The 13,496-nt window shown below is 44.4% G+C and overlaps 1 protein-coding gene and 1 long non-coding RNA gene across 4 annotated transcripts in view; one reads left to right on the top strand and one right to left on the bottom strand.

The window, feature by feature from the left end:
• Positions 1 to 566: 566 nt before the first annotated feature.
• LOC138801305 (mucin-4-like) overlaps positions 567 to 13,496 on the bottom strand; it is a 32,557-nt gene continuing 19,627 nt past the window's right edge. The window contains exons 5-10 of one of the 3 annotated variants that reach the window (XM_069983975.1): positions 12,446 to 12,603; positions 10,512 to 10,674; positions 9,636 to 9,827; positions 8,456 to 8,686; positions 2,003 to 2,144; positions 567 to 987 (exon numbers count right to left, since the gene is read on the bottom strand). In XM_069983975.1, coding sequence (XP_069840076.1) covers positions 913 to 987; positions 2,003 to 2,144; positions 8,456 to 8,686; positions 9,636 to 9,827; positions 10,512 to 10,674; positions 12,446 to 12,603 — 961 coding nt within the window. In that variant the 3' untranslated portion in view covers positions 567 to 912. Of the gene's footprint in view, positions 988 to 2,002; positions 2,145 to 8,435; positions 8,687 to 9,635; positions 9,828 to 10,511; positions 10,675 to 12,445; positions 12,604 to 13,496 lie in introns of those variants that run through there. The other 2 variants (XM_069983976.1, XM_069983977.1) reach the window with 2 other exon arrangements.
• LOC138801306 (uncharacterized) overlaps positions 7,387 to 13,496 on the top strand; it is a 33,783-nt gene continuing 27,673 nt past the window's right edge. The window contains exons 1-2 of the long non-coding RNA XR_011364600.1: positions 7,387 to 7,460; positions 9,668 to 9,788. This is a non-coding gene — a long non-coding RNA (uncharacterized lncRNA). The remainder of the gene's footprint in view (positions 7,461 to 9,667; positions 9,789 to 13,496) is intronic.

The raw sequence follows: 13,496 nt of genomic DNA, 5'->3' as shown, positions 1-13,496 counted from the left end.
CTGTGGCTGCTGGAGAGGATGGTGGCAGAGAATGCTGAGTGTCCCTCCAGTGCCCTGTGTCCCTCAGTGTCCCCCTGCCATCATCCTCTCCAGCAGCCACAGCCTGCACAGCTCTGGGAGTCGGGTTGTGACATCACCATGTTATCCAGGAAGTGACATCACCATGTTATCCAGGAAGTGACATCACCATGTTATCCAGGAAGTGAAGCTTTGATGCAGTAATAAGTGCAGGGGAAAAAAAACCCCACTGCATTTCCCGTAATAAGTCTATATTGGGGATTTGTATAACTTTTGGGGGGAATACAATACATTAATAACATTTCACTGGACTTCTCCTTTAAGTAGTTTTATCAAGGTAGGAACAGAAGCTTATCACCTTGTGACGGAATCTTGAGAACGTTTAAGAGCTTTAGTGTCCCCATAAATTTCACATGACTATTGTATGGATGCAGGTGACCTCGCTTCTGCATAGAGCAATGTCTCCTAGCTGTTGGCAAAACTACAACTCCCATCATGCTTGCAGTCTGGAATACTTCAACATAAGTTTTCAACCATGTGATGAGCAACACTTTATTATTGGTAATACTTTAAGTGGTTTATCTGTTGCAAGAATCAATCTGCAAGACAGTAGTAGATGAGGTCATCAGATGGCTATGATGTGATGTGTAAGTCCAGAGCAGTCTCTATAGTGGTCAACATGGGAGTTTCTGCAATCACATGGGATGAGCTACACCACACATAAGTGCTACACGCAGTATATAGTTTGTGCACGGTCAGTCTTGTAGGGCTGACAAGTTCTGTAAGGAGCCGCTCCGTCTCTAGTATATATACTGGCAGGTTGCTATCACTCTCACAAGTGTCCATGATCATTCGCTGTTCACATTAGCCCTTCTGGAAAGGTTCTCCCAACAGCTATGCGGTCCAGCTCCTTTCCGTGTTTACCAGTTCCATCCCTTCAAAGTAGGAATGAGGTCTGCGAGCGTGAAACTGGAGGGAATAAAAAGGAAAAGTCACCAGTCTGCAAGATGGTGCAAAACACAGACACTTTTTATGCTGCTAAACTTAAAGGGGAGATATCCTAACTGGGAAGTCCCTGTCCATAATATGCCCCAATGGTCATCATAGGAACCACGCTCTACTGCTCGGATGCCCTTTAAAGGGGTTGTCTAGCGGGAAAAAAAAATTCTTTCAAATCAACTGATATCAGAAAGTTATATAGATTTGTAATTTACTTCTATTAAAAAAATCTCTAGTCTTCCCATACTTATTAGCTGCTGTATGTCATGCAGGAAATGTTTTATTTTCAGTCTGACACAGTGCTCTCTGCTGACATCTCTGGCCAAGACAGGAACTGTCCAGAGCAGGAGAGGTTTTCTATGGGGATTCATAGAAAACCTAGACAGATTTCCTGTCTTGGCCAGAGATGTCAGCAGAGAGCCCTGTGTCAGACTGAAAATAAAACTATTTCCTGCAGGACATACAGCAGCTAATAAGTATGGGAAGAGTAGAGATTTTTTTAATAGAAGTAAATTACAAATCTATATAACTTTCTAATTTCAGTTGATTTAAAGAAAAAGATTTTTGCTGTAAACTGACTGCTCAATATAAGGCCACTTGCCTTAAGAAATATATAATCCAGACGGGACAAACACTGCTGAGCTTATGTGAAAGGGATAAATGAGAAGAACATGGCATCCCTAGATGGCCTGGTACTGCAATATTTACTTGAATGGAGTTAAAGGAGTTATCCAGGATTAGTGAAACAGTGCCACACCCGTCCCCATGTGTGTGGCATTACAACTGTACTCCATTCACTTAAATGGAACTGAGGCTGCAATACCACCCACAACCTGAGGACAGGAGTGGTGCTGTTTCAGAAAGAAAACAGCTATGTTTGTTAGCAGTCCTATGGGTGGGGCTTAAAGCCCTGATGCCTTTTCAACTAGAGTATGGAGAAGTTCCTTTTGCCCATGATATTGCCATCCGACAAGGTCAGACGTACCGGGGACTGCAGGGATAGTTGGTGTAAGATGGGGAAGGGAGTCCAGTGGATAGGTTCCATAGGCCAGCTGCACACCGACACGTCACTTGCTTTTCCAGAGTCGATCATCAAGTCATTGACGCTGCTGCAACTTGTCTCCAGCCTAGAAGGCAGAAACAGCGGGATGTGTAATCAATAGGGTTATACTGGTTTATAGCATAAAGGGGTGCTCCAACCAGAAGAAACCCTTATACTGGTATAGGTGGCCAACCAATCTAGTTTCACAATGATCTCCCTATCAGTAGCCATCACCACCTATCTACATATATGAGATAAGTTTGAAGTCAACGCTGGTGTGACCGCTAGCTGTCAGGATGAGCATGGTTGCATGGAACGGTGACCAAGCATGTGCAAAAACAGCAAAGGGAGAATCAAATCCTGGCAAGGAAGGGTGGGATACGGAGTTCCACCATGTTTTCTCTTGTTCTTACAACTTTGCTCCATTCAGTTTAATGCGGCTGAGCTGCGATACCACATCCAAACTGAGAACAGGGGTGGTGCTGTTCCTGGAAACAGAAATCAGCTGTGTTTTTCTAATCCTGGATAAACCCTTTAGTTTTCCTGATATAGAGCTTAGAGCATACAGCCTCCTACAGCGCCTAAATGCCCCCTAGTGGTGGCTGCAGGTAACAATCATGTTCTCTACGTCTAAGAAACTTTGGAATAAAAATAAAATTGCATTAAAAAAAAAAACAACTAAATTTAAAGGGCTATCCCAAAATCAATCACAAGAATGGGGTCCATTGTTCCCTGGGGGAATGGAGCAGCAAAGGGCACGCTTGGCCACCACTCCATTCACTCTCTATGGGACTGACAGTGCACTATCTTTAGAAATCCCATAGCAAGGGAACAGAGCAGCGACCATGCATGTGTGGCATCACTCCATTCACTCCAGGACACAATGCACCACTGCTCTCATGAATCTGCCTAAACATAGGCCTGAAAGTCTACTGTATTCTGTACACAGCTCCTAGGCAGGCCTATGTGTCTCCATGGTTACGGGCTATAAACAACAGCAGTGTGTAGATCCTACATTCTCCCATTTATCTGTCCTGTATTTGGAGGGGAATATGGTTAGAAAAAAGTGTATAGTATACTTTGATCACAAGTATTTACCAGGAGGGGAATATGGCAAATACATCTAGTGAAGTTATCTCTAGTGAATGCTGCCCCCTGGTGTCTAACATGGGGATTACATGTATAGATTGGTTCACAAGCTGTAGCTCTCCAGCTGCTTAAAAACTACAACTCCAAGCATGCCCTGACAGCCAAAGGCTGGGGAGATATAGTTATCTAACAACTGTAAAGACACAGGTTGGGGAACAATGGACTTAAACTATATATATATATATATATATATATATATATATATATATATATATATATATATATATATACACTAACCTAAGGCAACAACTCCTATCATAATCTGATGGCCTTTGGGAACACAGTTCTAAGGGTGCATTTACACAGAGAGATTTATCTGACAGATTTTTGAAGCCAAAGCCAGGAACAGATTATAAACAGGGAACAGGTCATAAAGGAAAGATTGAGATTTCTCCTCTTCTCCTCTCCTCTTCATCCATTCCTGGCTTTGGCTTAAAAAAAAAAGTGCAGATAAATCTCTCTGTGTGAAGGCACCCTAAGTCTATGATCCTCAGCCTGCAGCTGGTCTAACAGGGAGATTTTTAGCCCTAAAATTGAACCTTTTAGTTTAGATGGGAATTAAATCTTAATATATGTAATGTTGCTCCAATGGTGAACCTCCCATAGTCACTTCCTATGCTTCAGTGCACGGCTTGGTACGTCGTCTATATAGCGGGTCTGGGTAAAGCATTGCCAGGCACTGGGAGCAGGTGAGCAGGCCGCATAATAGAGAAGTGACCAGATCACCCGCTCCTAGCTCAAATGCTATTTTGTATAGTAACACATGGAGTCTGCACTTTGTTTTGTCCCTGGTCACAATGCATGGAGTTAATCCCTCCACACAGTGGACTCAAAGTACAGGGCTCATGGTTTTCCTATAGGATATACTGGGACATTTCCATGAGGTTAAAGGGCCAGTGAACCTAAAGTGTTCAGCTTAGAAAAGTAAAGTACAGCAGTGTTATTGACCTATGGAGGGCCTCAGCCTTGAAGATCTGTGATCATAGGGGAGCATGGATTCTTCTGATCATCTCATTAAATAACTATGAAATGGCTGATAACAGAGAACAATAGTATGAAATCAGCTGCACACCAAATCCAGAGAGGACAGACTGCTGTCAAATGTCACAAATGAGGCTCATACCTTGTCTCCAGGTTCCTGTAACTCTACTTATTCAGGAAGATGAATACATTTTCGGGCACTGAATATAGCCATTGCATATGTGTCCTCAAACCCAACAATTTTGTCAGGACCAACTGATATGGATGGGGACCTCCTGACTCCCCTTTATGGTAGATGATGGAGGAGAGATGGGGCCGACATGCTGGATGCTGGACTGTTCTCTGGAAAGGTAATGTGCCTATACAGGAAAACTTCTTCCTCCTCCCATTAAAGGGATACTCCGGCGAAAATCTTTTTCTTTCAAATCAATTGGTTTCAAAAAGTTATATAGATTTGTAATTTACTTCTATTTAAAAATCTCTAGTCTTCCAGTACTTATCCGCTGCTGTAAGTCCTGCAAGAAGTGTTGTATTCTTTCCAGTCTTACACTGTGCTCTCTGCTGCCACCTCTGTCCATGTCAGGAACTGTCCAGAGCAAGAGAGGTTTCTATGATTTGCTGCTACTCTAAAAAGTTCCTGACATGGACAGAGGTGTCAGCAGATAGCACTGTGTCAGACACAATTTATTGCAGGACATACAGCAGCTGATAAGTATGGGAAGACTTGAGATTTTTAAATAGAACTAAATTACAAATCTATATAACTTTATGAAATCAATTGATTTAAAAGAAAATAGTTTTCGCTGGAGTTCCCTTTTAAGCTGAGCATCTATGTGTATGCAAGGATCACAAGAGACAGCTGAGCTGCATATTCATGTGTGGGGGGATGAGGGGTTATACAGGATTAGAAAAAACAGAGAAGAGTACAGCCTGGCGCTTCTTCCAGCTCCAACACCTAGACCCAGACCAACAGAAAACCTTTTTTTTCTTTAGTCCCTGGCATTACTATGATGAAGCTAAAGAGACACCCCGCCCTTTGTGCCCACAATATGATGCCAATTATGACCTGACTGCTGTGCAAAGTAATGCACTAATTCACATGGCGATTACTGTGTGACCCGAAAGTAACTCAATGTTAGTCTCATAGGGTTAAAAACAGAAAGAGCGGGAGCAGGGTGGTGGAGTGTCTCTTTAGGTCAGATTTACACTTTTTCCTACAGTGACCACTAGTGTTGGACTGTAGTATTGCATGCGACCAATGATGAATATATGACCATGGATGAGCAGCTAATAAGGACCCAAGCAGGGGTCCCTCTCCCCATATGCTCTAACAGGACATTTGGAAGAATAATGTACTTTGCTCCTTGCAATAAATATATGAGCGGCTCTCTGTGTCACCTTGTCACTACACAAGGCCTGAAGGGCTTCGCAGCCACACATGGTCCAGGGGGGGCGCATGCTGAGCGCTAATTGATTTGTTTGCTTCCATGAACAATACGGCGCTCTTCCTGATTCCATGATGTCTGTTTAATGGAGCACAGGATGGAAAAACACAGCAGGAAAATGAACCTTTAATTAAAACAGCGAGAATCACAGCGACGAATGAGCGCAACCTCTGCCAGGGACGCATTGCGGAGGCCAGGAACACCGCCGCCCCTTCCCCCTCCCGAAAAAAAAAAAAGTCTCTTCATTATTCCTAATTGTGTGCATGCTGCTAATAGGTGAGGGTGTAAGGGACACCATGGTGTGACGGCAGCGTGCGCGGCTGCTGAGGAGCGATTGATTCAGTGCTGACATTGATTGTATCACACGGGGACCCATAGCTGGCAGCAGTCTGTTATATAGGACAGAGTTCTTCAAAGTACTACAACTCCCAACATGCCTTGGTGGTGATGGTGGGGGGATTCATTACCCTTATTTATTGGTTTCCTAGGTAAAGTCACACATTTTTGAACCATCTGTTTTTTAACATGCCCTAGCTTAACAGATTTAGGCTATGTTCACACAGTGTATTTTTTTTAAGACAAGAACGGCCGTTCTTGTTTAAAAATAATGAACTGTATAGAACTCTACTAGAACAACGGCCGTTGTTCACACACTGTTGGTAGGGACGCTGAAATAATTGACATGACATTTATTTCCAGCCGCTAGAGCTCTGTTCACACAATGTATGGCCGTTCTGACGGCCGTACATTGCATAGAATTCAATGGTTAATTGGGCAGCAGGCACACCCAAATGGGCCCGTAATCCAGATATAATAAAATGAAGTTCCTGTGGAGAATGTGTCAGTACCGGGCGCAGGAACATGTCAAACAACGGCTGCTGTTTGACATGTTCCTGTGGCTGATACTGCCATATCGGCCCCAGAAACATAATTTTATTTTATTTGGATTGCAGGCACATTTGGGTGTGCCTGCTGCCCAATTAACCATTGAATTCTATGCAATGTACGGCCGTCAGAACGGCCATACATTGTGTGAGCAGAGCAGATCAACGTTGTTCTATACAGTTCATTATTTGCTTTATTCACCAACAACGACTGTTCTTGTCTTAAAAAATACACTGTGTGAATATGGCCTTAAAGTGTCCGCGCCAGTTTTAAAAACTTTTACCATGTTCTGGCGACGTGATCAGTCAGGGTCTGGATGTTCAGACCCCACATAAATTTAGGAGACCATCTCCTGCAGTGAGACAGTAAAGAGCTTTTGATGTCCAAGTTTTTTTTTTTTAAAGTGACAGTAATTATTTAAAGGGGTTTTACAGAATTAGAAAAAAAAAAACATAACTGCCCCCCCCCTCCTTCCCCTCTCCCAGAAACAGCACCACTCTTGTCCTCAGGTTGTGTGTGGTATTGCAGCTCAGTTACACTGAAGTGAATGCAGCCATTGTAATACCACACACAACCTGAGGACTAGGGTGGTGCTGTTTTTGGAATAAAGCTATTTTTTTCTCATGCTGGATCATCCATGTTTACATCCAGAAGGTCAGTCAGATTGACACGGATTTTCTCCACCTCGCCCTCCCGTTTTCTTACACCATGTAACGTGTTGGCGCTGAGCTCGTGTAGCGAGGGCGACACGTGTCCACGCAGTTTGAAGCCTCCACACTCTAATTGATCCATCCTCTCCCCCTGGTAACGCTCCCCTCAGCATCCTCCCTGCAGCAGCTAGCGCTGCACTCCCAGTGCAGACAGACCAGGGTAACCATGACAACAGCTCAGCCAATCACAGCCCTGCGTTCCCTTACGTTCCGAATACCTTCACAGCAAAGGTAATGGGGTCTCAGAGCTGCTCCGGGATTGAAGTAACCCCTGCAGTGCTGGGAAAGATATGTTACGAGGCAGAAGAGCAAGCGGCTGATTAGATATTCGCTGCACATCCACCAGGCGCTGCCCTACGTGCGCATGTGCCCCATTATAGGCAGACATGCAAATCACCCGTCTGTCTGCATCTACCACCCAAAATATTTTAACCCTTCAGTACCAGTAGGAGTCTGATCTGACTATTGAAAATGGCCCCAAATACGCTGACCGATTATATTATAGCGATCAATGAGCAACACTAATATCTAATATAAACGACTGATACTGGTTGTTTAGGAACCAAAGACGCAATGATTTATGATCGCCGGTAAATTCTACGACCTTTAGGAGAGTTATATGTTAGGTTAAAGCAGGGATGAGCAACCTGCGGCCCACCAGCTATTACCAAACTACAAATCCCATCATGCCTAAGCTTGGGCTGTCCAGGCATGATTGGGATTGTAGTTTTTCATTCCTGGCTAGAGCTACATGGTGACTTTGGCCATGAAACAGGTTGATCGGCCAAAGATCATTGCATTGTGTCCCATTGCATTGTGCTGGATCATAGCTAATGTACGGACACTATTACACAATGGCCGGTATCGCCTAGTGTAATAGGGCCAGCGATCGGCCAATGAATGAGCCAATGGTCGTGGGCCACACATCTCCCTGTGTAATAGAGCAAGTGTGACCAATGAGTGACAGACGTAGAGGGTAGCGCGGTCGGCTATCTCCATAGACAAATAATGGAATTATAAGGCGCAGGTCTTCAGACGTGAGTCGCCAGGGGGTCCCACAAGTCAGACCACCAGTCATAATACATTGATCCCCATGTTTTAAATAGGGGAAAGGTGTTGGTGGAACAATTTAAACCCCATCTAAGCTACTGTAAAAAAGCAGGATGATCAGGATAGATATAACAAACTCCTCATAGTAATAAATACCTTGGTCCTATGTCCATTACCTGGGTGGTGCCCGGGCGGGTGGCTGGGGCTGGTTAGTTTGGGAGCCGATCCGCGCACCGTCCTGACAGCCGCATACACAGCTGCCCAGAGCCTGCAGGGGAAACACCTCTTCTGAGCTGCTAAATGCCGGATTATCCAAGGAATTGAGCGACGCCGAGGCTGTCAGCCATGTTTGCGATGGACACCAGAAGTGCGTGGGAACGTCATCAAATCGACTGAACCTTCTGTAACTAAAAGCAGAGAAATTTACCTCGTCAACATGCCGTATGCACCAACACCCTAACAATGTCAGCCATTGTACGAACAATAAGTCTCCATTTTACACAATGCAGTCTCCATTTTGTGTTGAGATTCTCCTATCCCTGGGTCAAGATATCCTTAGGCGAGAAACATTCTCATGACAATTGCATGGAATTCAAGAAAGCTTATTATATGATTGCCAATATCAACTTTCATCTCTGGTTACCATGGCAACTGATACCCGGGCCGCATCCACCGCCGCCGTCTTCCCTTTTACAACCTGAGCAGGTGCCTATTGCTTTCCCAGCCAGCAGGAGGCAAGCAGGGAACATGAAATCCAAGGACGGGATCAAAGCCACAGCGAGCGGAGGCAGCAATATATTACATTATTAAAGATTGCTTACGTTGTTGAAAGCGAACCTGTCACTGGGACTGGGGCATCTATATCGAGTCCTATGATAGCTAAATTATCACAGAAATATAGGGAGTACCTGTATACTAGTATACACCTGTATAACGCCATTGACAACTGGGTGTTACCACTTCCTCAACCATTATTCTGACAATATCAGCACTTGTATAATGTCAGGCTGTGTAAGGACATGCCCTGTTGTCAGGGGTTTTCATTAAGTCAGGGGTAGGGAACCTGGGCTCTCCAGCTGTTGCGAAACTACAACTCCCATCATGCCTGGACAGCCAAAGCTTTAGCTTTGGCTGTCCAGGCATGATGGGAGTTGTAGTTTCGCAACAGCTGTAGAGGCATGATGGGAGTTGTAGTTTCGCAACAGCTGGAGAGGCATGATGGGAGTTGTAGTTTTGCAACAGATGGAGAGCCAAGGTTCCCTACCTCTGTATTAAGTCATTCATTTCCAGGAGAAATAATAAAATGCCAATAGTCCCTATAGTTCTGTATTATGTATACAGGTCATATAGATTTACCTGCTTTGAGTCTGAGCCACTTTTTGTTGCAGGATCTGAGTCTGAAACCTCCGAACCAGGATAAAAACAGCGGCCGCAGCACAGATGATGATGCAGAACACCACGGCGCAGGCAATGGCGGCCAGGCGGTGATGTGTCATTCTGTAGTCACAGGTTTGTCCCATGTACCAAAAGTCTCTGCCAACTGGGCACCTAATCGGGTCAGGATAGAATAAATTAAAGGCATACTCCGGCAAAAATATTTTTCTTTCAAATCAACTGGTTTCAGAAAATTATATATATTTGTTATTAAATCCATTTAAAAATCTCAAGTCTTCCCTTATCAGCTGCTGTATGTCCTGCAGGAAATGTTGTTTTCAGTCTGACACAGCGCTCTCTGCTGACATCTCCGAGACAGGAACTATCCTGAGCAGCAGCAAATTCCCATAGAAAACCTCTCCTGCTCTGGGCACTTCCTGTCTCGAACAGAGGTGGCAGCAGAGAGCACTGCGTCAGACTGGAGAGAATACACCACTTCCTGTAGGACATACAGCGGCTGATAAGTACTGGAAGACTGGAGATTTTTAAATAGGAGTAAATTACAAATCTATATAACTTTTTAAAACCAGTTCGAAAGAAAGAAAAAGATTTTCACTGGATAACCCCTTTAAGTTTCTAGTTAGACAGAAATAAAGCTTATTGTTTGCATCATAAATAGAACAGCAAATTCATTGTTTCCATCAACATAAAACATAACAGTAACTTCTCTATTCACTCATGTTGGTGAGTTGCAGAGCTTTCATCATACAAACCTTTCTGAGCACAATGTGGGATGCCATGAGGCTTCCTCTGTACCCGGTTACCATGGCATATGACAATACACACAGTACTACTCACTGGCACTCAGGGTCCTGCCCTTTGCGGTGGATGCAGATGCCGTTGTTGTGGCAGAAGATGCTATGACAAGGCGACAAACAGAGGGCGCTAAGCTTCCGCAGAGGCACACATTGGAAGCTCCGAGGACAGGTGAACCAATCGGTGCACGGATCAACATGGTTGTCTGAAGAGTGAAAAAAAGTGAGATAGAGGACACTTATTTCCTGCAACCAGAATGCCAAACATCAGGAGTACTAATACTTAGGACACCAGGGACAAACATTAAACTACTAGACTTCAGGAATGGACATATTAACCACTGGACACCAGGGACTGATACACTAAACCACTGGACACCAGGGAGTGGAATATAAACTACTGGACACTAGGGACTGGAAGATTAAACCACTGGATACCAGGGACTTGTACACTAAACCACTGGACACCAGGGACTGTTACACTAAGCCAGTGGACACAAGGGACTGAAAGATTAAACCAATGGATACAAGGGACTGGTACACTAAACCACTGGACACCAGGGGGTGGATTATAAACTACTTGACACTAGTGACTGGAAGATTAAACCACTGGATACCAGGGACTGAAAGATTAAACCACTGGATACAAGGGACTGGTACACTAAACCACTGGATACCAGGGACTGGAAGATTAAACCACTGGGCACCAGGGACCATAAGATCAAAGCACTGGACACCAGGGACTGGAAAATTAAACCAATGGATAACAGGGACTGGTACACTAAACCACTGGGTACCAGGGACCATAAGATTAAACCACTGGACACCAGGGACTGAAAGATGAAACCACTGGATACAAGGGACTGGTACACTAAACCAGTGGACACCAGGGACTGGAAGATTAAACCAATGGATACCAGGGACTGGTACACGAAACCAGTGGACACCCAGGACTGTTACATTAAACCACTGGATACCAGGGACTGTTACACTAAACCACTGGATACCAGGGACTGGAAGATTAAACCACTGGATACCAGGGACTGGAACGTTAAACCACTGGATACCAGGGGCTGGAAGATTAAACCATTGGATACCAGGGACTGGAAGATTAAACCACTGGAACCAGGGACTGGAAGATTCAACCAATGGATACCAGGGACTGGTACACTAAATCACTGGACACCTGGGGGTGGAATATAAACTACTGGACACCAGAGACTGGAAGATAAAACCAATGGATACCAGGAAGTGGTACACTAAACCACTGGACACCTGGGACTGTTACATTAAACCACTGGATACCAGGGACTGTTACACTAAACCCCTGGACACCGTCCAGCACAGTGCAGGATTCTCAAATACATGTCTACTAGAGACAAAACTAGACACTAGGGACATAGTGACTATACCACTAGATACCAGGGTCATGAATGCACCAAACTTTTTACCTTCAACTCACTGGTATATCTAACACAGGATGGGGCACCAAGTATGATAGGAATTGTAGTTTTGCAATAGCTGGGGGCCACACGTTCCCATCCCTGGCCTAACACCTCACCTTGGCCTGAAAACTGCCCTATTATGGGGATTCTTATGTACAGAAATATACCAGTATGAAACAAGTAGACTAGGCCATTTGTATCCGTTGTGCTGTAACATCTAACTTGAGAGAGAAACAGATATGATATCAATAAATACCACTGTGCGCCATTTATTTAGAGGGCACCAAATGTGATAAAGCATGATGGGTAGCGGCACGGAGGCATTTATACAGGAAGCAGTGAGAAGGAGGCCCAGATCATAGGAAGGGTCACCAGGCCACTTCTCTGCAGACTAATATCTGTCATTACAGGAAGACAAGATCTCCATTCACCATCCCCTGAGTCACATGTAACCAGAGAACAGGTCAAAGTTCAAATCTTCCCGAATGCTGCACCGTTTAACGTGCTGAGGTATTACCGGGCGTCCCCTTACCTGTCATGGTTGTGTTATAGATTCTATAGGCGAAGAGTCTCTCTGTGGACCCAAAGAGGACGGACGGGTTAGAGAGGACGAGTTCCTGCACAGCAGACATTAGGCTCCCTGGACGTACGCTGAACAGCACTTTGTATTCCAAGGCAGTGCCAGCCACCCTGAAACGACAAGTGAGAAGCTATTGCCAGGATGCCTGAAAGGCAGATTTACTAACTGCATTAAAAATATCCTGCAATACCAAAGGGACAAGCATACTCTGCATCCAGCATACCAAGCATGTGAGGGATATATATATATATATATATATATATATATATACATACATATCGCGGGCGGCTGATATAATCTACAGTGAAAATATTATTCTAGTCTAGTAATAACAGCTGATCTCTAGGGGTTTCTAGCTGATCGCCAGGCTGGCTTGTAAAAGGTTTTCATTATGTTTTCCCTTCAACTTTTCCTCTTAGAATTTTTTACTCTCTCCTTTGGTGAGAGGAACCTCATTCATTGGGGCATAAATACCACTGGGTGATAAAATTGTCCTGCAGGAACAAAGGTCCATAGGTCCATGTAGACAGGATCATTTCTCACGATCATCGCACATAAGTGGAGGTCCTGTCAGGTTCTGAATAGCCCATTCTACCTCTTCAAGAGAAGTCAATAGGATTAAGATCTGGGGACTGTGAAGGTCAGGGAAGCAAGAAAAACTTGCTGTCATGTTCCTAAATCCAGTCTATGACTATTTGACTTTTGTGTCCTTCTGACATAATGCTTAGATAAGCTCTACTGTCCAAATGCCCTTCTACAGGTATCAGAGGAGCCAGGGTGCTTGTCCCTCCCATGGAATAGTGCTACAGAGATCTGGATCCATCGGACTAGGCCATGTTTCTCCACAGAGATCTGGATCCATCTGACCATGTCATGTTTCTCCACAAAGATTTGGATCCATCTCACTAGATGTTTCTCCACAGAGATCTGGATCCATCTGACTGGCCATGTTACTCCAAAGAGGTCTGGATCCATCTCACCAGGCCACATTTACTCCACATAC

This window comes from Dendropsophus ebraccatus, chromosome 9 (assembly GCF_027789765.1).
Source record: "Dendropsophus ebraccatus isolate aDenEbr1 chromosome 9, aDenEbr1.pat, whole genome shotgun sequence".
NCBI lineage: Eukaryota > Metazoa > Chordata > Amphibia > Anura > Hylidae > Dendropsophus > Dendropsophus ebraccatus.
Note: the sequence above shows the minus strand (reverse complement) of the source record. Positions and strands in the feature narration are given on the sequence as shown.